The sequence below is a fragment of the Lynx rufus genome, unplaced genomic scaffold (genome assembly GCF_022079265.1).
Source record: "Lynx rufus isolate CCGP_SWC_20201006 ecotype Redwood Valley unplaced genomic scaffold, mLynRuf1.p SCAF_4, whole genome shotgun sequence".
In the NCBI taxonomy this organism is placed as follows: domain Eukaryota; kingdom Metazoa; phylum Chordata; class Mammalia; order Carnivora; family Felidae; genus Lynx; species Lynx rufus.
This window is the reverse complement of record NW_025814856.1, coordinates 89,795,312-89,818,583: the sequence shown is the minus strand read 5'-3', so window position 1 is coordinate 89,818,583 and position 23,272 is coordinate 89,795,312. Positions and strand designations below refer to the sequence as shown.

Sequence of the window (23,272 nt, the reverse complement as noted above, 5' to 3'; positions counted from 1 at the left end):
TGGCCTTGTTCTGGCAACAAGGGGATATGTCAGCAAATGGAAGAGGCCAAAATCCTTGTCATCATGTGGTTTATATTCTGATAGGAAAGGCAGGCCATATATAAGTACATTGCCTAGCAAAATAGAAGATGATAAGTGCTATGGAGAGAAATGAATCAGGAAAGTTAGCTAGAGAATGGTGGGAGTGTAGTAGTCAAGTATGTGGTAAGGGAAGAGCTCACTGAGAAAGTGATGTTTTTCACAAATACTTAAAGAAATTACTGTCGCAAATCATGCAGATACTTAGGAAAGAAATATTTTTTGGCAAAAGAAACAGCCAGTGCAAATGTCATGAGGCAAAAATGTGTCTGCCATGTTTAAGAATCCTAAGGAAGACAACATGGCTGAAAAACACTGAGATACAGGAAAGAAGATTAATTTAATCAGAGAGTTGGTAGAAGGAAAAAGATTAGATTCTTCCACTGTTGTCATTGTCAAAACATTGGCTTTTAGTCTGTGTGTTGGGAATTCACTGGAGAATTTTGGCACAGAGGTGACATAATCTGACTCTTATTATTATAGGATCATTGTGGTTTCTGTATTGTAAATACACTGAAAGGGGGAGGTCAGGGAAGTAGACATATTGTAATAATGCTGGTAAGAAATGATGGTCTGTGGGCCGGACTGGTTGCAGTGAGGTAGGAGAAGAGGATGATATGTAGAGTCAACGGGATTTTTTGATGGATCAGACATGAAGATAGAGGAGTCAAATCTGACTCCATCTTTTTTTTTTTTTTTTTTTTAATTTAAGGATGGAGATACCATTAGTTGAGATGGTGAAGATTGTGAAAGAAGTAGGTTTTGAGGGGAAATCAAGTGGACATATTTGTTGGAGAAGACAAGACTATTATGATGTCTAAATGAAATGCCAGGAAGGCATTTGAGTACATAATTTCTGGAGTTTATGGGAGATGTCATTGGAGATATGAATTTGGCAGTTAGCATATAGAATTTTTAAATCCGTGAAACTCTATGAGATAACAAAGGGATGTAGAAGAATTTGGAGGATTGAGTTCTGGGATTCTCTTAAGCCAAGAAAGTAAAGAAAGGGGAAATGAGCTTCAAAGTGAACTGAAAAGAAGTGCCCAGAGAAACCATGTAGGAGAAAAATCAGTAGTTTGTAGTATACAGGAAGTCAATGAAGAAAGTAAAGGAAAACGTATTATCAGCAATGTCATATTCAGCTAATGTTTCTTCAAAGATGACAAGCAAAAATTCACATTAAATTCAACAACAGAAGTTCATTGTTGACCTTGATAAAAGTAGTGTCTTTGAGTGTGGGAGCCATGGCACAATTAGGATGGATTCCTGAGAACATGGGCTCAGGGACTAGAGAGAATTATAGATAATTCTTCCAAGGATTTTTTCTATAATGGAGACATGGACAGTAGTAGCTGGAAAGAAAATAAAATCAAGAGATTTTTTTTTCACGAACTAAATAACACCATATTTATATGCCAATTGTGAAATAATCTAGTAGAGAAATAATTGATGATTCAGGAGAGATGCGAGACAAGGCATACCTTACTGAAGAAAATATTGATGAAATTCCATTCTATTCTCTAAAATAGGCTACATTTAAAACATATGTTAATGATGGAGCTGGAGGATATTATGCTAAGTGAAATTAGTCAGAGAGAGACAAATATCCTATGACTTCACTCATATGAGGACTTTAAGAGACAGAACAGATGAACATAAGGGAAGGGAAGCAAAAATAATATAAAAACAGGAAGGGGGACAAAACATAAGAGACTCTTAAATATGGAGAACATACAGAGGGTTACTGGAGGGGTTGTGGGAGGGGGGATGGGCTAAATGGGTAAGGGGCATTAAGGAATCTACTCCTGAAATCATTGTTGCGCGATAGGCTAACTAATTTGGATATAAATTTAAAAAATAAAAAACAAATTAAAAAAATACCTTAAAAACATGTTAATGAAAGTGGCCCATTTTGCATAATAAAATATTTTCTGCATAATTGTCAGTGTCAGCTATTGTCTAGATGGAAAGATAGGTCAAGCAGTTCTAAAACTATGTTCAAGGAGGAATGTGTTTACTGTTTGATATAGTGATACAGGTTGTAAGTACTATCAACATTTAGAAAATTGAGGCATAAACATTTGGAAAGAAAACTCAGAAAGAAGAGATAACCTCAGAATCACATAAGAGATAATTAAAACAACAGCAACAACAATAACAACAACAACAACAAACATCCAAGTCTCCTGCTTTTCAATTCAATAGTATTTATACTACAACTTGCCTGCATCCAAGCCTATTAATAATAATTAAAATCTATTTAACACTGTGTTTGAGCAGTGTTCTAAATATTATTGATCTGTGGAGGTTCACAAAGTGATAGAAGTTACACAGTAATGTAAAATAATACATAATTTAATGTTACCACAGAAGTATCATGCAAAAAGTGTTCTTGGAATTAAGAAGGGATATAAAACTCGCTGAGATCTACAAAGGTCAGCAATGTCCTCCTGGCTGGGTAAAAGAGGGCTAGATCAAGGGATACTTTGGTTGTGTCTTTGGTTATGCCTATAAACATGGAAGGAAGTTTAAGAGTATCATTACTTAAGTAAAGGCAATTTTTTTCTGGGATTAAACCCTGTCAAGTCTTTTTTAGTTAAAAAAGTTCTTTGTTTTTAATTTTTTTTCAAGTTTATTCATTTTTGAGAGATAGAGACAGAGCATGACAAGGGGAGGGGCAGAGAGAGAGGGAGACACAAAATCCGAAGCACGCTCCAGGCTCCATGCTGCCAGCACAGAGCCCAATACAGGGATCGAACTCACTAACTGTAAGATCATGACCCGAGCCGAAGTCGGAGGCTTAACCTAACTGAGCCACCCAGGCACCCCATTAAAAAAGTTCTTTTTGGACAGATCTTGTATGTGGTGGGATTACTATTGTATAAATTACTGAGATAAAATTTTGTATATACAACTGCTTGTTTTAGGACTTTACTTACTTACAATGTGGCTCAACTTCCTTAGGTCTTATTAAGGGAATTTTTACAATGAGATTCTTTCAATACATGTGTAAAAATATAAATTTAAAAACATTTTATTTATTTTTAAAAAAAAATTTGTTTATTTATTTATATATTTATTTATTTGAGAGAGAGAGAGAGAGAGAGAGAGAGAGAGCGTGAGCAGGGAGAGGGCAGAGAGAGAGAATCCCAAGCAGGCTGCGTGTCAGCACAGAGCCTGACGCAGGGCTCAAACTCACAAGCCATGAGATCATGACCTGAGCCAAAATTAAGAGTCAGCCTCTTCACTCACTGAGCCACCCAGGCACCCAATTTAAGGACATTTTAAAACTGAATGCCATTGGGTCTTTTTTTCACAGAAAATTTGACAAATGCCTCTGTGCTTCTTAAAACTAGTAATATATATTTTGCATTTTTGTGAAAGTCCTTTAAATTGGCTGATTTAATCCTATTAATTCAAAAGAGGCGTGTATCAGAACTAAGTACTTTTTACTTGTAAAGAATGACACTCATAAAGAAGTTTATTTGACTAAAGCCACAGTGAGCCAGGCACAGTCTGGAAAATAAGGTAAATATTCCAGCAATAGGTATATTGTGTAAAAATGTGACTAAAATTGTTTTGTAAAAGAATCTTGTTTTTCTAAATAGTGCTAACTCTTCAAATATAAAATATAGCTGTAATAGGCAACAGGGCTTCAGGTCAGAAGACCTCGATTTTAGCTCTTTCTATGGCATGTACAGTTCAGCCACCATTAGGATGAGGATTTGCTCTTTCTGAGTCTAGGTTTTCTCATCTAGAAATTAGTGATAATCCTCTAGTTCTCCTCAAAGATCAAATTGGATAAAATAGGGAAAGTTCCTTGAATGTCACAAAACACAAATTGAATATCATGACAGGCTTCAAAGGGAGTCCAAACAGTTCGTAATTGAATTAATTGAAGTAAAAACTGAAGGTCTTTACAAATACAATTATATTTAGGCATTTCTGGTAGAATTTCTACTGCTGCAGGTAACAGGACATTTACCTGAAAGTCAATAATAAATTATAATTTGTCATCTTCGCATCTCCTTCCAGGTTAATGCATGTTAAATGAATGCACTTCCCTTCCTTGTATGAGAGAACTGAGGGGGGAAAGTTCATATATCATTGGTTTAAATTAAGCAGGTCATTTATCACTTATAGCAACTAAGTTATAATTTAAGTTAATTAGATTGTTAGAATAAGTAAGGGATATGCACAATTAACCAATGTACAATTGTAATGGAAAAAAAATAATCTGGCCATCCTGCATAAATTAACACGCACCATGTTTTAAATGTTTGAGGGAAACTCTAGTGTGGAGAAGAAGGAAGAGTTCAGCTCTTCTCTTCAGTGCAGTGGGGCCATGTTGTACTTTAGCCTTTCTTACTGCAACTTTGGTTCAATGATCTGTAGCACCAGAATAATCTGAGAGTTTGTTAGAAATGTACAATCTCATTTCCCTGACCCCTTTCTAAATGAGAAACAAGAATCCCAGCTGATTTGAAAGCTTGTTAAATCCTGAGAAGTGCTGTTCTAGAGTGTTCTTATTCAGACCTCTTCCTCTTTTCCCCATCTGCTCCCCTTCCAAGCATTTGGAGATAACAACCAGAACCTTTAATGACTGCAAACCATTAGAGCCACAGTTGGGTCTCTTAATGGCACATTAACCTCTCTAAATTATTCATATGGTTCTAATAAATTCTGATTTAGATGGGAGGCAGGTAAACCAACATACATAAGAATCACTAGTTTGAAAACCATTAGTTAAGTATTTGTTAGACTTCTTATGTGCAAGAAATAGTGATGGATTACAGCATTGATTTAGACATTATTCTTATCTGCAAGAGCTTCTAGTTTTTTTAAGGGACAAAATAATTGCAAAAATATTAATTCAATAGGATTAGGATTTTTTTTAATGAATGCCATTCAAGAATGTTGAAGAAGTTTGGGTATGAAATGGAACTTTGAACAATGGAAAACATTTATACTTTATTGAATGAAGTGTATGTTGGCATTGGAAGATTTTGATCATGAAATTGACCTAACTTAATTGTGATTTAGGGGAAAAAAAAAGAATAGATAGCATCATGTGGTAGACATAGGTGAAGGAGAAGGGAATAGAACAAAGTTATTTATGAATCAGGTATAGTAATTTAGAGAAGGAATAATATGCATCTTGGCCTGGGTTACAATAGGAATAAATATTTGAGGGGGAAGAATAGAAAATTTATATGATCAAATTTATAAGACTTAAATTTAGCTTGATGTTGGTGTGAGGAAGTGAAATAGACTTAGAGGTACCAATTATTTAAATACAGGAAAAAAGAGTAAGGGACCAAGGAAGGTAAACTAAAAACAACTCTGATTTTTTGAGCCTGGGAACTAGGTCATGTCATTAAGTCATTGAAGTCAGTAAGATCGGTTGATTGGGGGAAAATGACAGTAGCAAGCAGGCTACTGAAAATTATGAACTGTGATTTAAGAGAGGCAGTGCGGGGTGCCTGTGTGGTTCAGTCGGTTAAGTGTCCAACTTGGGCTCAGGTCATGATATTGCAGTTCGTGGGTTCGAGCCCCACATCGGGCTTTGTGCTTACAGCTTAGAGCCTGGAGCCTGCTTCAGATTCTGTCTCCCTCTCTATCCGCCCCTCCCTCACTCGCACTCTGTCTCTCTCTCAAAAATAAACATTAAAAAAATACAAAAAAATAAGAGAGGAGTGTGGTTTTAGGTGTCTATCTCAAAGTCATGAGCAGAGATCTAATAATTTGTGAGACAAAAACATTTATAGGAAACTATAAATGGAAAACATTATTTCATTGCCTATGCTCTATAAACACTGCCTGAAATTCAGGAGAACATTATTCCATGACTGTATTTTTAATCTTCCTTTTGGAAGTCTGTGTGCATACTCTGACACGGATTCTCTTCACACCTCTACCTGGATTACCTACCTTGGGCATGTGGGGAGAGGACCCTTTCTGGAGAAAACCTCGAGAAAAGTTCTACAGATAATAGTCATCTGTTTGTTTGGAATGAAAGCCAAACTCAAAGTTTCTTGAGCCAATAGAAATTAAAATTTAGATCAATATCACACTGAGTGCCCGGCATGACAAGTGAAAAACAACAAAATCAAACCAACAAAAACAAAGTTCAAGACATGTTCAGTCCAATTATTTTAAACTTCATAATAGTAACAGTGAAGAAGTGATTCATATAACTTCCAGAAACAATAAAAGACACGTTCCAAGGCTGGGGATATGGTAACATGAGACTTCTCAATCATGACTTTGAAAACTGGAAGATAGTGTTCACATGCCTCAGATCACTAAGGGTGAATGCTGGTCAACCCAGAATTCTATAGTTAGCCCACCTATTAATAAAAATAAATTAGAGGCCTTTTTACACATGTAAAATTTCAAAAATTTAAGTCTCAGCCACCATTTCTTAAGAAGTTTCTGGAGATGTGCTCATCAGAATAAGAAAATAAGTCAAGGAAGAAGACATGGGATCTAGGAAAGTTGGGATTCGTAGTAGGAGAGAGGTGGAAGGAAGTTTGAGAAAGCTGTCCCTCTGGTGAGAGAACAGCCAGTCTAGTTTGTAGGGAGAAGAAGAAAGGGCCCAGGAGACATCTCCAGGAGATAAAAAACAATCCGACAGAATTTCATATGAAAATTTTATGCAGGCCCTTTTCGGGAATTGTGGAAAGGTTTGATCATGATTTAATTTTTTTAAATATTTATTTATTTATTGAGAGGGAGAGAGACAGAGTGTGAGTAGAGGAGGGACAGAGAGAGAGGGAGACACAGAATCCAAAACAGGCTCCAGGATCCAAGCTGTCAGCACAGAGCCCGACCCGGGGCTCGAACTCACAAACCACTGGATCATGACCTGAGCCGAAGTGGGATGCTTAACCGACTGAACCACCTATGCCCCAGATTTAATCGTGATCTTAAACAAAACTAAGTAAATGTCACAACTTGGAAATTATTAATTGAAGCAACAGATTTTTTTTCCCAAGAAAGAAAGTATGATCAGAGAACTAGTTTTCTAAGTAGGGAAGACTATTTACGTTGTTTAATAATGAAATCATTGAATACAGCTTTTCATAAAAATGGACATATAATCATGTCAGGACTTTGGTTAAAGGGAAAGAGTTGGCATCAGAAAGCTAAAATTCTCAATTTCTGTCAAAGGGAATTCAGTAGAAATGTCTGAAAATAATGTTCTAAAAGATAGTAGTGTATACATATTATTTAGAAATAGAAAAATGAATAGAAAATAAACTACTAAATTGGTTTGGAGGTAGACGATGGGAGAGGAGACAGATGCTTACATATGCCTTTTAACTTTACTTTTTGGTGTGCATATACTTAATTTTGGTGGATGTAATTAATTTTTAAAAATATCGTTATAAAATGTTGTTCTTTTCCAAAAATGTTATTACTCTTTGTTCTGTATATTCATCATGATCTTAACTTGAAGAATTATTTGTTCCTATCCTATTTGTCTTGCTGTTTAGAATCTATAGCTGATGGTATACTAAGGTATGGCTTTCTGAGTTTTGTAAAAATTAAATTTATATACTTGATTGAAAATAGATCCGTATTAATTTGTGACATGGTGTCTTGATTTTAAACATTCCTTGAAATTTGGAAGGGGAGATACTCTCAAGACCTTGAAGGCCATTAAGAAAATAATTGTCAAATCAGAATCCTTCCTTCTGAGGAAGTTTATTCTATTATGACACTGGTTTTCTGGAAATGTACTAGGTACTTATAACGTTAGGCTTTTTTTATAGGTCAGTGGGAAAAATGATCATAGCAAAGCTTTCGAGCATTTAAAAGGACTCCTTCAAAGTAAGAGTTTAAAAGGATTCATAATCATAAATTATGAATCTCACATGTGATGGATTATATAAAGCATCTGCTATTGAAAGCTAGCCAAATAAAAATAAACCTGTAATTTAAAAGCATGGATGTAGATGGAAATGTGACAGTGTAAAATTGCCACACTCCTCTCCACATCCTGTCCTGGCAAGAACAAAGCTCTGATGATATAATAGGCTTTATTTGTTTCTAATTTATGTTTCCCTACATGGTATCATCTGATTTATTACTGACATAGGCAATGTTCTAAGACCTAATGAGCAGAATCATCTTCAACATTCCATTGCAGAAGAGCAAATGAAAATTTGATTTTTTTTTTCCTGATTTGGACTTGCATTTGTGGGAAGAGAACAGGGTTGGACTTCTCACCTAGGAATGTATAAAGATAATATAATACACACCTATAGTTTTGAAGTAGTCTTTTGTAAGGATTTTAAGTTTGAATATTATTCTTTATATATTGGATATTGTTTCAGCAGTTAGCTATGGAGACTGAGTGTACATAAATAGAGACTAATTTGTATTTTTGATAGGTGGAAGTCAGCTATTTTGGTAACCAAAATTTTTTCATATGATCTCAAGCTTCAGAAAACCAATTGAAAGTCAGGTGGGGCCAGTTTAAGATGAGTTAAATTTCCAAAGCTTGATTCCAAAACAGAATCCATGCCTTTCCTTGGACCAGAACCTAGAGAAGGAAATACAAGTTCACAGAGAGCCCAAGGAACTCAGTGAGCCATGGTATTAGGGACTAGTTTTCTTTTTGGACTGAATAACTTGTTGCCTTTACTCAATTCCTGACCCAAACTGAGAACAGGCTTTTTTTGGGGGGGGGGTGGGGGGTGAGGTAATGGTTTGGTAGCCAAAACATTTCTGGAAACTATGGGAAGAAGGAATTCCATAGAAGAAGTCTTTAGATACTAACAGCATGAAAGCCCTGGGGGTTCAGAGATCAAGGGAGGAAAGCTGAATTTATGGGGAAGACAGGAATAAAAACTCCTTTACTTCCTTACTTACAACAGCTTTGCAAAGAACACACTGGAGATGCAACCATATTTCAAGAAGCCTCAGAACAGCCTTACTGATATAATGGTTATTTCCTCTGAGGAAAAATAGGAGTAGTTGCAGTAAGCATTTGTGCTGAATATCTTGAGACCATAGGGAAAGCCAATTCGGTTTTGAACTGGGGCCATTTTTGGTTGTAAACTTTCTCTGTTGAGGCATTCTACTCCTGTGACTGGAGTAGATTGGGAAGTAACTTTCCTCAAAGGTGATTTTCTTTTTACCTCATGAAATTCTAGCTTTAATAACTTGGATTATCTTCTCAAAAAATCTTTCTGTTAAGTGTTCTTTAAAGGATGTGGGATACCATTTTTTTTAGCTATGTAGTCTTCTTGTGAGAGAAATGGTCAACTCCACCCAGTTCAAGATTTCTGGCAATAAATGCTATTTCAGGGATATGGGATCTTGTTCATTTAACAGTCAAACATTGAGGAAGTCTGTGTTGCTTAAACCTAAATTTATTAGATTCAATGTGACTAACCACTCCCTTCCTTTCTGAGGTGAAGAGGAAGAATGTAGACCGTCAGGTCAAATGTTTCTTCAGGCTGAATGAACAATTGTATTAAGTGACACTAAACGGGAGATACAAAGAATTCTTTTAAGAACAAATGTTTATTTCAAATCAGAACAGGGATTATGGGATCTTTAGCCTTCCCCTCACATGGAAGGGCATCTGGTCGTGAGTGAGGAGTTTCATTGTTGCTGAACAAACAGCACCATTAAGAGCAAATTGGTTTTGTGAAACCTCCTTAACCATTCTGGACCTCACTGAATTGGCACATGTGAGTCCAACAAAGGTTATTGATAGAATTTCCCTTTAGTTGGAATTGCTTTACACTATATTCCTGCTCTTCCCAAAGATTAGAGGCGATCTGTTCCAAGGAACAGAGTGATGCCCAGGAATAGAGAGGTGAATGATAGTTTACCTGACAGCTCTTTAATTTTAACAAAGTTAGGCATAAGGTTCTAATGCTGTAGAACTCGAAGGCATTTTAGAAGGAGCATAGAGACCATACAGTATCTCTACCCAACATAATGGTGAGAGCATTGAAGTGGCATTATTTGGCTTGGTAAAAGAAATGCAGATGGGATTTCTTCCCATTTTACTATTAAAGGTATTTGACAGTCTGTGACTTTCGCTACTGCTGTCTTTTGTCACAAGCATGTTTTCCTTTTTGATGTGTATTAGCATTTCCTCTGCACTAGGCTGTAAGATCCTGAGAGTGGAACTTGTTATCAGAGTCTTTGTATCATGTGCAGAGCCCCTGGTGGTCTTAGGTGAGTCCATTGTTTGCCTTCATCATCAGATTTTATAAAGGTAGTGACTTGCTTCCTTGTGCCAAGCAGTTATTCTAAATAGTGAAGAAATGGGAAGTTATTCTAAATGGTTATTAACTACATGTTGGAAATACACATTTTCTCTGTGGCTTTTGGAGAGATACCAGGAGATGCTGATGAAGATTCTGGACATACCCTTCAGAAAAAGGCACATGTACATACAAACATGAAAAATCATGTTACTTATAGGGTTTTTGATACTCAGAGCCGTGCTGTTGCTCTGCAGCATTTTATTGATCACGGATCATGAACATCTTGTCTGTGTCATCATTCAAATAAAAATCTATCACAGGAATGATTTCCATATTCAAACTAGTGGAAAAAATTAATAATCTTATCTTCATTTCATTTCAGAAACAATCATCCTGTAACTTTTCCAAAAGTGTATTGCTAGAATAGGAGTGGGAAATTGAGGGCGTGGGACATTGAATGACACTACAAACTGAGAAGAAGGTGATAGACCAACAAGTTGTTAAAAGAACAGTTCGAACGAGTGATTATAGGGAATTCCATAAGTTTAGGTAGAAAGAACAAAGAATGCATTGAGGACCTAGAGGTAAACGCTACTGTCATCTGAGGAGAAGCGAGGCTGGCTAAGTACGTATTGGGCAGGCCTCCTCTGAATGGCTGTGTGACGCAACATGCTCACCCCCCTCCCCAATGGGGACAGAACAGAGTTTCTGTTCCAAAGGATTGTAACTGTGGACAGTCTTAAAAAATCACATGGCTTGGGGCACCTGGGTGGCTTGGTCAGTTAAGCGTCCAACTTTGGCTCAGGTCATGATCTCATGGGCCGTGAGTTCGAGCCCCGCGTCGGGCTCTGTGCTGACAGCTCAGAGCCCGGAGCCTGTTTCAGATTCTGTGTCTCCCTCTCTCTCTGCCCCTCCCCTGTTCATGCTCTGTCTCTCTCTGTCTCAAAAATAAATAGACATTTAAAAAAAATAAAAAAAATTCACATGGCTGAAAATTGTCAGTTCAGGAGAAGAAAAAAAATAAAGCTCGGAAATCTATTGCCAAATTATTGGTCTTTAACTTTCATGAGTTTCCAGCCTGCAGAGCCGGCATCCACCTCTGATTCCTCTAAAATTCTCCCGGGAGTGTATCAGTTTTAGGTGTGAAGATGCAGGCTTTGGAATTAACCACCTCCAACCCCTGTCCCCCCGCCCCCTCCCATCCCCCCCAGGCTTTACTTGATGATCCTGTGGAAACAAAAATGACTTTGCTTGGTTTGGCAGAAATGCAGGAAAGATAAGCTGTTTGGGGAAGAGGGAACCTGTTCCAATCCCTGTCCCAAGGTCTGTTCAAAATGTATGCGTCAGCCTGAGAAATTTTCATATGTAATGCCTAAGTCTAATTATTTTGTTTGGCTACAAAGGATTGGCGGGGCATGCTTTAATCATTTTGATGCTAACATTGTCGCAAGGCAACATGAAATCATTTTGAAATGATAATACTTTACATTAGTCACTATTTTTGCAGCTGTTTTTCCTTGTCAAATTTGAAACTAAACCCAATAGAATTGGTTGTGGTTAAAGAAAATAAATGACTACCTCAACTTTGTTTTCCTTGCTGTACCAGGAGAAACAACAAATGAGATGCAAGATTCTTAAACATCTTGCTCCTCTCAGTGGCACTGCCATAATTCAGGGACTTGCCATCTTTCAGGAACTTCTGGGTAGTCTCCCTTCTCCTACATTTCCAATTCTCATCCATCCTGAACACTGCAGCCAGACTTATTTTTCAACACTCAGTTAAAGTCTTTGTCACTTTTCTGCATAACGTATTTTAGTGGCTTCCAGTTACCTCCATGATAATCAAACTTCCCAGCCTGCCATTTTAGGCTCTGGTTATCTCAAGGCTGCCTTTACGTCCAGCCTCATATATTCTGTATGTTCTAGCCTATCAAACTATTTCAATTCCTCAAATATTTAATAAGTACTTAATTTGTCTCAGACACTGAGCGAGTGCTGGGGATTCAAAGATAAGTTAGACATAGTCTTTGTGCTGAAGGAGTTCACACTGAAGAGTAGGAGACATATTAAAAATGTATTGGGTGAGTGTGACGTATGATGATATATGCACTTGTACATTCTCGTGTTCTTCTGCCTCAAAAAAAACTTTTCTTTATATCTTTCCTGAAAAGATTCCATTCATCCCTCAACACTGTTGTCAATTGTTATCTTCTTTTGTAAAGTGACACACAATTAATTATTTGAAAGATTTCCTTTGTGTATACTTGTATTAGACTGTACTTTGCCTATACTGCATTCTGTATACCTTTCTACTTATATATTCATCTGTGAGCCCCTTGAATGCAGGGCTTAGCATGACCACACCCTTAACTACATGCTCAATACCTAATATAATAGATTCTTATAAGTTTTTTGGACAGAATAGCTTTTTAATGTTAGTCCAATACTGTAAAAAGAATACAGAGAATTTCTCATCTTCACAAGTCAGGTTTAAGGGAAGATGAGATACTCTTCTTTATTAGAAGTTATTTGGCTCAAACTGGAATTTAATAATCATATTCAAAGTAAGTTAATATTTACTGAACTTTTCCTATCTTCAAGGTACTGTTTTAAGAACCTTAAAGAAGTTATCTCCTTTGCTCATCCTAAGAATTATATGAGTTGGGAAATATTATGTCTTCCTTTTTGTACATTTTGTATAGAGTTTAAAAAATACATCGTCATCATTGTAATAACTGATAGTACATAGCACTTACTATGTGACAGGCACCATTCTAATGCTCATCATTAAGTCCTTGAGTCCTCACACCTACATGATTTATTAATCGTTTATATTATTATCTCCATTTTATAGAGGAGGAAACTGAGGCACGGGGAACTTAAGTTGTTTTTTTTTTTTTTTCCTTGATCACAGCTAGATTTGTGAGGCTGGGATATGTCCCAAGTGGTCTAGACACAAATCTCACACTCATTAGGCTAACCCATGTTTCTTTTTGTTAATGAACGTTGCAAATGCATGGTTCAAAATAGTTGATTATTATCCATGGGCACTTGAAATAATAAGATGTATATCATATAACCTACTTTTCTCTATTAATTGGGTCAAGATATGCTCTTGGAGACCCTTGCATACTTTTTCCATTTTGCCCATTTTATTCTTTGTTAAACAAGTGGGAATGTCATGGAACATACCAAATCACCTCAGTGAATAAGGGTTTGTGTGAAATGTTTTCTTTTGTTAAGGCTTTAGATCATATCTGTCTTATCTATCCACTCGGTTCCATTATTCTTTCCTCAGTTCTACTTTATAGTTAGTATGGAATGTTTATCAGATATTAGCCTACAAAAATAGGGTTACTGTATTTGGAGATGCTAAAAAATATTATTCCATGGGTCTCTGGTCTGAAAAACTACTCAAGTCATATTTAGCTTGAGAGGAAATAATTAGTATTGGGTTACTATATCCAGACTTCTATCCAGTATACATAAAGCAAGATTGATAAGCATTAGTAAGACCACACTCACCTGAGAATTCAGATAATTTCATATCTTCTTCTTCGGCATACAGCCTTTGGGTTTGTCAAAACTAAGACCAAAATCTATCGTGATGAATAAGGGAAATAACATGTAACCATTGTAAATTAGAGAAAAAAGTGAAGGGAATACTCAAAAATATGGAGTAACAATAGAGCCCACAGTTGATGTGTGGAATATATAGGCTTTAAATTTAAAAGACTCATATATCCATTTACAGAGGTTGAAAATTGCCATGATACATTTTGAAAGTATCCTGTTACCTGTTTCTGAGACATTGCCTCTTTGTATTTTTCTCATCAATTAATAATGACTTACTTGAAAATAATGATTTAGTTTCAAAGTCCATCAACATATAATGGACTTTAATGAGTGATGAGTGGTATTATTATTATATTGGTATTTAATATTATAAGGCTATAGAAAATGAGAGGGTATGATAAGTATTTGAGGCAAAATCTGTTGAAAGATTTGTATTTCTGTAAACCCAGACCTAAATTTAATAGGTCTATCCATATCACAGTTGTAAGTGAAAAAAAAAAAAAGAAGAATTAGGACATACAGACAAGCGTCAAAGAGAATGGAGACTGGGACTGAGGCTGTATTATCAACCTTACCATCACCTGATTTTGAGACTTGAGGCATGTGGCTTCACCTTGCTGGAGTTAAATACCTTCATTTATAAAATCATGAATCCGTATTAATTGATTTTCAAGGTCCCTTCCTGCTTTACTATTTTGATCTCTTTACTGGTTCAGGATCATATATCTCTCAGAATCCATTTTCTTGGATTTGGCTTCTTTGTTTACTCCCTGAATGCATGAAATAGGAACCCTATTATCCTCCAAACATAGTGATGTGTTTATCAAAAGTAGGGGGCGAAGAAATGCTGTAAGTTTTATCATACACTTAGTTTCATGCTTACTTTGCATATATTGATTTATTTAATCAGTTTGCAAACTGATGCTTTCATTTGTAACTTAAGAAGGTGGACAGAGTAGTGAAATATTTTGCATTCAATTGCTTTGAAAATACTCATTTTAATATCTTGCATTTTTCATATGTAAGATTAATGTTGTATCAGTAAAATGAAATGTAATAAATCACAGTGATTTCTAAATGATTATGTGCTAAAAAACCGTATCTTGTTTGCTTCTATCTAAATTTGAACATGCATACTGTATGTATGCATTTACAAGGTGCAGAAATGTATGTATTGAGGCAAGTAAATATTTTACTAATTAATGTTTTCTTTCTTTCAATTCCTCTTTTACTTTCCCATAGACTTGCTGCTTTCAAATAGCTGCATTCCGTTTTTGGGTTCATCAGAAGGACTAGATTTCCAAACCATTCTGTTGGATGAGGAGAGGGGCAGGCTGCTTGTAGGAGCGAAGGACCACATCTTCCTGCTCAGTCTGGTTGACTTAAACAAAAACTTTAAGAAGGTCAGTTTATTTATATATAAAGATATATATAAATATTTACGTGTGTGTGTGTGTGTGTGTGTATATATATATATATATATATATTGGCTGAATGCATTTATTTCCATCTATGCCATTCTCCTCTTTTATTTTAAGTGACTCAGTTTCAAATGCACTAGGTCATTTATATATCCAAAAAGAACATGTTAGAAGAACACTTGGCTTTTGATGTACATTTTGGAGTTTTGTGGATTTAAGTACATATGCATGTTCTCTGTTAACAGTGAATAAGTGTAATAATAGAACGTTTGAAAATATAAATGAAAGGGATTATACAAGAGAAATGTAATGTTTTAGACTGAAAAGCTGCCAAATGAATTATTCATCAAGGGTTAACATTTATATTCATAGTAATTGTAAAATTAAGTTTTTGTTAACTTTCAATTAGCAAATAACCATATTTCAAATTGACAGTGTGACTAAGGTGGCATTTTAACACCACACTGTTTTTTTTTTTTCCACATTCTTATTTCTTAACTGAATAGGTTTCTCCTATGGCCCAAGCACCCTCAGAGGGTGAGGATTATTAATACCTCAACTATGGCCTCATTAAGAATAATCTACCACTGAAAGAAAATATATGCTAGTTATTGAAAAAAAAAAGGCAGCTGCTGCTGTGCTTTACCTTTTCAGTTAGCAACACAATGCTCAAAGGAAAGAGTGCCATCCTTTAGGCCTTATAAATTAGGATCAGCAAGTACGTTAGCAAATATCAATATGTATGCAAGCCCAGATGGATGCCAAGACTGGAAGGATTGAATGACTGATGAGAAGACATAATATATAATTCATTCTACATCTATGAGACATGTTAGATTGGTTTTTCTTTTTCTTCTTTTTCAGAAGCATTGAAAAACAAAATACTAGGAGCCATTACAAGATTTCAGGTCAATAGTCCCCAGTACTGAATTAATAGAGAATTCTTTCCATTCTAAAAGAGTCGTTCACAAGTCACTGTAGGACTTTGAAGCTTCAAATAGTTGTCACCTACAATGACCACTTGAACTTAAACCTCTGATTTTTAAATGCTTTAAAAACTAAATATTAGTTGCTCAGTTATTTGAATATTATCAACACTAAAGGCTTAGTCTACATAGGTGAAATAGTTGTCTCCATATGTGTTAATATTGTTTAATTAATGCCTGCATCAGAAACAGTGTTTTTTGCCTTTTAATAATTTAATTTTTAAGTAGCTCTTCTGTACATTTTTGAGGTCCACCAAAAGAAAAGGAGATCTTTTTAAAAATGTATTTATTTATTTTGAGAGAGAGAGCACGCAAGCATGAGCTGGGGAGGGACAGAGACAGACAGAGAAGAGGGACAGAGGGAGAGAGAGAGAATCCCAAGCAGGCTCCCTGCTGTCAGCACAGGGCCTGACATGAGGCTCCATTTCATAAACCATGAGATCATGACCTGAGCCAAAATCAAGAGTTGGGCGTTTAATTGTCTGAGCCACCCCCAAACCCTGAAAGGAGATGTTTCTTATGAATGCTCAGACTTGATAAAGAAGTAGTGTTTGAATGCAAATGTATATGCATGTGTTGGATGTTTCTAGAAGAAACAATGAGGGTAAAATATTAGCAGTAGGTGATGTGATAATCGACATACTCATAATATAAACTCATAAGATTATCTTATTTAAAAAATATAATTATTCTATAGTTTGAATATTGTTTACAGTAAGGTAAAATAAGCAGTGAATATGGGCTAGAATTTGAAAAGCTTACCTTCATTCTGCCATTGTCGTCCTGTTCCGTTTATGCTTAAGGATATATATTTTCTTTAGGATTTAAAAAATATATATTTGTATAGGAGAGCCTATTGGTGGTATCAACTAATATCTCAATAATCAATAAATATCTTAGCAGAAGATGACTCCTTTAAGGAAAGCCACCAAGGAAAATCTTAGTCCGTTTCACAGTTTTGCTTGAAGAGCTGCTATATAGCTAACAAAGCATTTTTCCAAATATGTCTCAGCTTTAGTGTAATAGCAAAAGGCAATTCATAGTTTCAAGGGAATTTGTTCTTGTGCTATTCTCTGCCTTCAGGGATTAGAAGAAAAAGTTCATTTATCTGAAATGAGTGCATTACATCATTGCTTAAAATAAATTCTGATAACATAACTTCCTTCTGTGACTATTTTAAGCAGATCTCTCTTTGGCTGCATTCCATCCATGAAATGTGCTAATATTTAATAAAATAAATATTTATGAAACTTTGATTTCCCTCATGCTATTATTGAAATAAATGGTTATTTGAACACATTGTAAAATTAGGGTCTGTACTGGAGATTTTCTGCCTGATATTCCTTTATCATATCAAATGTGTAATTCATAAAGAGGTTATGCATACAAAGGAAAAGGAAAGAATTTATGTTTTTGTAGGTATCTACATTTAAAACTTATATAAATCACTCCAGTGCTAAAAGGTACTCTACAGTAGCAACTTAAAGTGTCAAGATGTAGTACTTTAGCAGTGTTTAGACCTACGTGGTTTGCGTTGGCTCCATGCCCTTCGGCAAAAATCCAAACTTCTCTGCAGAAGAAACCACACATGTTGGGACTCCATGGGGCTGAAGGATGTCCTTTGTACTCTCAAGACCTAAAGCAATCTACAACACGTAATTGAGTTAGGAATGACTGGTTAGGGATATTTTCCTCTGGCAAATTAAAAAAAAATCTGTAGAAAGTATTCCATTGAAGTGTCAAAATTTAGGATATATGTTTACTTAAAAGTTCTTGTACAAACAGGGACATGTCTATTGAAAAATCGCCTTCATTTCGTATTTGCCCCTGGCCTGTGGTAACATCCTTTACAAAAAAAATTCAGTAATAAATATTTTAAAATATCCTTTGTATTATGTTTACTCTATTCCAACTAGATTTTGAGTCTTCTACAATGAATGATACAGGTATATGTTCAATAGGGTTTGATGGGTACGACTGTAGAGGAAGAAAGTAAAAATTAAATATTTCAGAGTATTTCTACTCCTCTGGAAAGTAAAAATTAAGTACGCCAAGGTTTTTTGTTTGTTTCTTTGTCTTATTGTTTGTTTTTTGTTTTTGTTTTTAAACGATGTGACATTTAGGTGAAAGGGATAAGATTCTGATCTTTTCTTGAGGGAAAGGACTATTTCTATAGGGATTTAATAGACTTAATGACAAGTGTCAGCACACGTGGGGACGTGAAGTCTCTCACTTCAAGTAGGCTTTTCCTCAGTTGGTCCCTAAGGCCTCTCTTCAGCTAGGGAAAAGTCTGTGGATCTCTGTGGGACAGGTTCAGGATAGATATGCGCATTGGTTCAACGTTTCCTTTTCCCAACACTAGACCAAAATAGAAAAATCAGAACCAGCCTAACAAGATCCCATTCCAAGGGAAGAATGTGGATCTGGAACCATTTTTACTGTTGGGCTGTGGGTTGAATTCCGCCAGAAGCCAAGTGGGAGAGCGAAATTATTTTATAGGATATTTGTAAGGGAGTGTTCTGGGGATCAACACATGTGAGAGGGGCCGTGGGGAAGTACTATTAGATAAAGAAAGAACTGTGCTGTGATGCAGACCCAGCAAAAAGCCTCAACTGACAAGCCAAACTGATAAGGTGGCGACCATTTCAATATCGTCCTCTAGTGTAAGTGATAATACCATTATTCAAGTGAGTTTATCTTATAAAAGGGATTCTCCATTTTCTCCCTATCTAATCCATTCACCATGACCGTCAGTATTATCTCTTAAAAAAATAAAAATCTGACCATATTTCTTCTCTGCTTACATACTCTGGAGTTCTTGATTTTCAGGGAACTTGAATGAACTCCAGATTTCTGTTGATTTCTAAGGCTCACCTGATTTCCGGTCTTATTTTTATCCACTGTTCATTATTCCCTCACTTGCATTTTATTTTCTGCTTCCCTGCCTTCCTCTCTCTCATTCATTTACTCAACCTGCGCTGTTAGTTCTTTTCAAAATAAATTACTTTCAAGTTTTCTGCCTTTGCTAAAGCTTCCTGAAATTGCCATTCACTTTCTTGTTCACCTCACTCCTCTGAATTTTGAAGGCACTTATCTAATTTTACCCTTTTGTTGCCTTTTACTCCCCAAGGCTTCCTCACCCTTAGAGGACATAACAATTCTTTGTGTTTAGTAGAGCAATTATATGTATTAATATCAATGTCAGTTGTCCTCTTTTATAGAATTATCATTATGTATTGGTATAAGTAAATATATCCCCCATCCAAATCATACCCTCTTTGAATGGGGACTGGGCTATTTACCATGCACTTCTCATTCTCCTTTGACTCATTGTATAAAAGTTCTCTGTGACTCTCTACTTGATGTAGGCTTTATGAATTCTGCTGCAGATCTCTTCATAGTTCCTGATTCTCCGTAAGTTTTCTCCCTTCAATATTGTAAACATTATTGGGGTGACATTGTCAGGAGAGACTAGATTACAATTGAACTCAAAGAATTGAAGACTACATAATTACTCTGTTGTAGTATTTAGCATTATCCACTAAATATTTTTAAATAAGTTTACTTATTTATTTTGAGAGAGAGAGAGCACAAGCTGAGGAGAGGCAGAGGGGGAGAGAGAATCCCAAGCAGGCCCAGCATTATCAGCTTGGAGCCCAATGTGGGACTCGATCTCATGAATCATGAGATCGTGACCTGAGCTGAACCTAAGAGTTGGATGGCCTAACTGACTGAGCCACCCAGGCACCCCTAAATATTTAATGTACAGAGAACATATAGATTTTTAAATCAAATAACTAAATATCACTTAAGTATCACTGAATATATATCCTAGCAGAATTATACCCCAAATAATGCTCCTGTGATTTGGTTTTGTCAGTCTCTGAGGTTGAAACCAATTATATGGATTTACAGAAGTATAACTTGGGATACTTTTTAGTGACTGACTTTTGATTATTTTTTTTTCTTTTGTTCTACTTCAGTATGTGTTTCTTTTTCATGTTTTCATTAAAAAATCAGTTGAGTGTCTACTGTTGTCATATGTGCATGGTATCTGAACTAGTTCAAGATGGATGGGCAAAATCTGGGGGGTTGTTAAATGGCTAATTAAAAGTAGTTTACATTTGTATTTGGAACTTGCAGTTTATTGTATCCTGGCTCAGTTAGGATGGAGGAAAAACATGTTGGAGGACTTGAGTGGTCAGAGTTGTTCTCTTGTCTGTCTGTATATTTCTTATAGTTCGAGTTAGAGAGACTAGATTTCCCTGGCCTAGCCCTTAACATCCTACTCCATCTCTAGAGTCAGAGGAAGTATATGAAAAACGTAATTTTAATAGTCCTTGAGAAAGGTGGTCAGCTGTGGACATTTACATCTGTTTATCATTAAGTTTTAAGTTAAGCATTAGAAACCTGTTCATGATGTTCATCATCAGCATCAGCATCATAATAATGCATTTTGACATCTGTGCCTTATGGTTTAAGGACCTGTGGTTTCTAAACAAATAATTTTAAACTCTGTGGCATCTGTTACTTTGACTACAAATGAACATTCTCCACTTCAGCCAGACTTAAGTAGTCCTGGCAGTAATTCATATAAAATCCAGAGCCCTCTCTATATAAACTCCAGGAGTTATATATACAAGCTGAAAGTCTCTCTTTCTCTCTTGTTTTCTCTCTTTCTCTTAATTTAAAAAAAAAATTTTAACTGTATTCGTTTTTGAGAGACAGAGAGAGACAGAGCATGAATGGGGAAAGGGCAGAGAGAGAGGGAGACACAGAATCGGAAGCAGGCTCCAGGCTCTGAGCTGTCAGCACAGAGCCTGATGCAGGGGTTGAACTCACGAACTGCAAGATCATGACCTGAGCCGAAGTCGGACGCTCAACCGACTGAGCCACCCAGGCACCCCTCATTTTTTTTTTAAGTGGAGTCATAGTTAACAGAAAAAAAAAATCCAGTACTCCATTTGGTTATGTTCGTTACTTGGACTTCTGAGTTAATGAATTGTTGGGATCCTTCCATCTGAAAATGTTACTCACTTTGGAAGCAGTTCAGACCATGCATGGGTGGAGTGAGTGTCCAGACCAGGATGTAAGCAAACAGATCACAAAAGTGATGATTTATTAAACTAAGTACTGCTTTTGTATTCATATTATTCAAGGATTTCTTTCTTGGTTTCCCTTTTTTTTTCCTCTCTTTTTTTTTTTTTTTCTTTTCAAGTGGGCTATAGAGGCAGACAAGTAGACCAATGAGAAATAAACTTAGTCTGAGACTACAGTTGTTATTTATTTTACCTACTAATCTAACAGCAACTGGTAGGTCAACTTGCAGAGTGTAATAATAAACAACTTTATGTTACCTCCCACGGTTCCTTTCAATCTGCTCTGTGGAACCCCTTCTTTTTCTGGACCTGTTGGGTAACTCTAGCAGGCAGCAATGGTTTTCAAGGTCACTCTTTGGTAGTAACACAGTTGTTATCCAGCAACTCAAATGTCCCATCTAATGTAATAAAACTTTCAACCTCATGTAAAATTGAGCCTCTGTTCCATCTACCTGTCCCCGTTTGCACATGCCATGTGAGTGAAGGCTCCCAGACAGGGAGATGTTCAGAGGCTTCTTTGTGTCTCTTCCTAGCAGTCCTCCTCTCCCTTAAGCTTGTTGAACACAGTGTATGACCCCTTCAGTCAAATCTGGAGAAGAGGGGAAGAGAGGGCTTCAGAGAAATGTGTGCTCTACTGTCCTTGTCAGAGGGATCTCACTTCTCGACTTTCTGTCCTTGTCAGATGTTTAAAGATGATTTTTCTTTCCAAAGTGACTTAGTGAGTTCTGGGGGATTCCCTCTTTTTGGAGATCTTTCCCTTGCAGTTCTCTGGGATGAGCTTGATGACATTTCTTCTCTGACTGGTATGTTCTCGTGTTTTATCCTGAGACAGATTGCACTTTCACTGGTGTTAACTTCTGAAGCCTTTTCACTCAACACTCTTGAACAGGACATAAGGTGACCTCATGTCATCCCATTTTTGAGCAAGTACGGCTCCCATCTTTTCTATGGAAAGCCATCATGTGTCCATTCCTGGACGCACTCTGGAAGTTCAGGCTGATGCCACAATAGCCGCTGAATCTGGCCTATGTTTCCACTGGAGCTTGTCATTCTCTCGCTCACCTTTAGACATTAATCTAGAATGTTCCACCAACGGCATTTCAACAGCAAGTGCTTCTTGAGGTTCCAGGAAAGCTCCTTTCCTGGCACCTACCCCTCACCTTGGGGTTTGTAGGACACGTGATAGGATTGTCTCAGACGAAATATACTTTTCTACAGAAAGGAAGAAAAAAACTTTTAATATCTAGTTTCCAAGTATTTATAACTGCACATGGGTGAAATTATCTGTAGGATTCTTGGCCACCTACTTTGAAACTTTTTGCTTCTTGACCTAGCATCTCATTTTTGAATTTTTATGCCGCTAAAACTTCTCTTTTAACATCTTGCCTTACTACCAAAGCCATAAAATGAGCCCCGAGAAGGATGTTGTTTTACCTACAACCTCATTATATATCCTCATTCTATTTAATTCCTGAAGTATACAAACTAGAACCATAGAGACAACCAAATGGAGAATGTTAATGTTCCTATTAATATTATTTACCTTTGGACTGTTGATATCCTCATACAAAACATTTGCTGTTTGACATCTTGTTTGCCATAGATTTCTGTTGGAATCTGATTCCAACAAAGCTAAGCTATACCTGACAACCTAGATAAAAGAGAACGTAGGAGGGGCCCCTGGATGGCTCAGTCAGTTGAGTGCCCAACCTCGGCTTAGGTCATCGTTTCACGGCTGGAGAGTTTGAGCCCCACATCAGGCTCTGTGCTGACAGCTGGGAGCCTGGAGCCTGCTTCAGATTCTGTGTCTCCCTCTATCTCTGCCCTTCCCCTGCTCGTTCTCTCCCTCTCTCTCTCTCTCTTTTTCTGTCTCT

The 23,272-nt window shown here is 36.5% G+C and overlaps 1 protein-coding gene across 1 annotated transcript in view; it reads left to right on the top strand.

Moving 5' to 3' along the window:
• The window catches only part of SEMA3D (semaphorin 3D), a 125,883-nt gene that overhangs the window by 4,987 nt on the left and 97,624 nt on the right, over positions 1–23,272 (top strand). Inside the window, exon 2 of the mRNA XM_047097073.1 lies at positions 15,135–15,295. Within this exon, the coding sequence (XP_046953029.1) occupies positions 15,135–15,295 (161 nt within the window). The remainder of the gene's footprint in view (positions 1–15,134; positions 15,296–23,272) is intronic.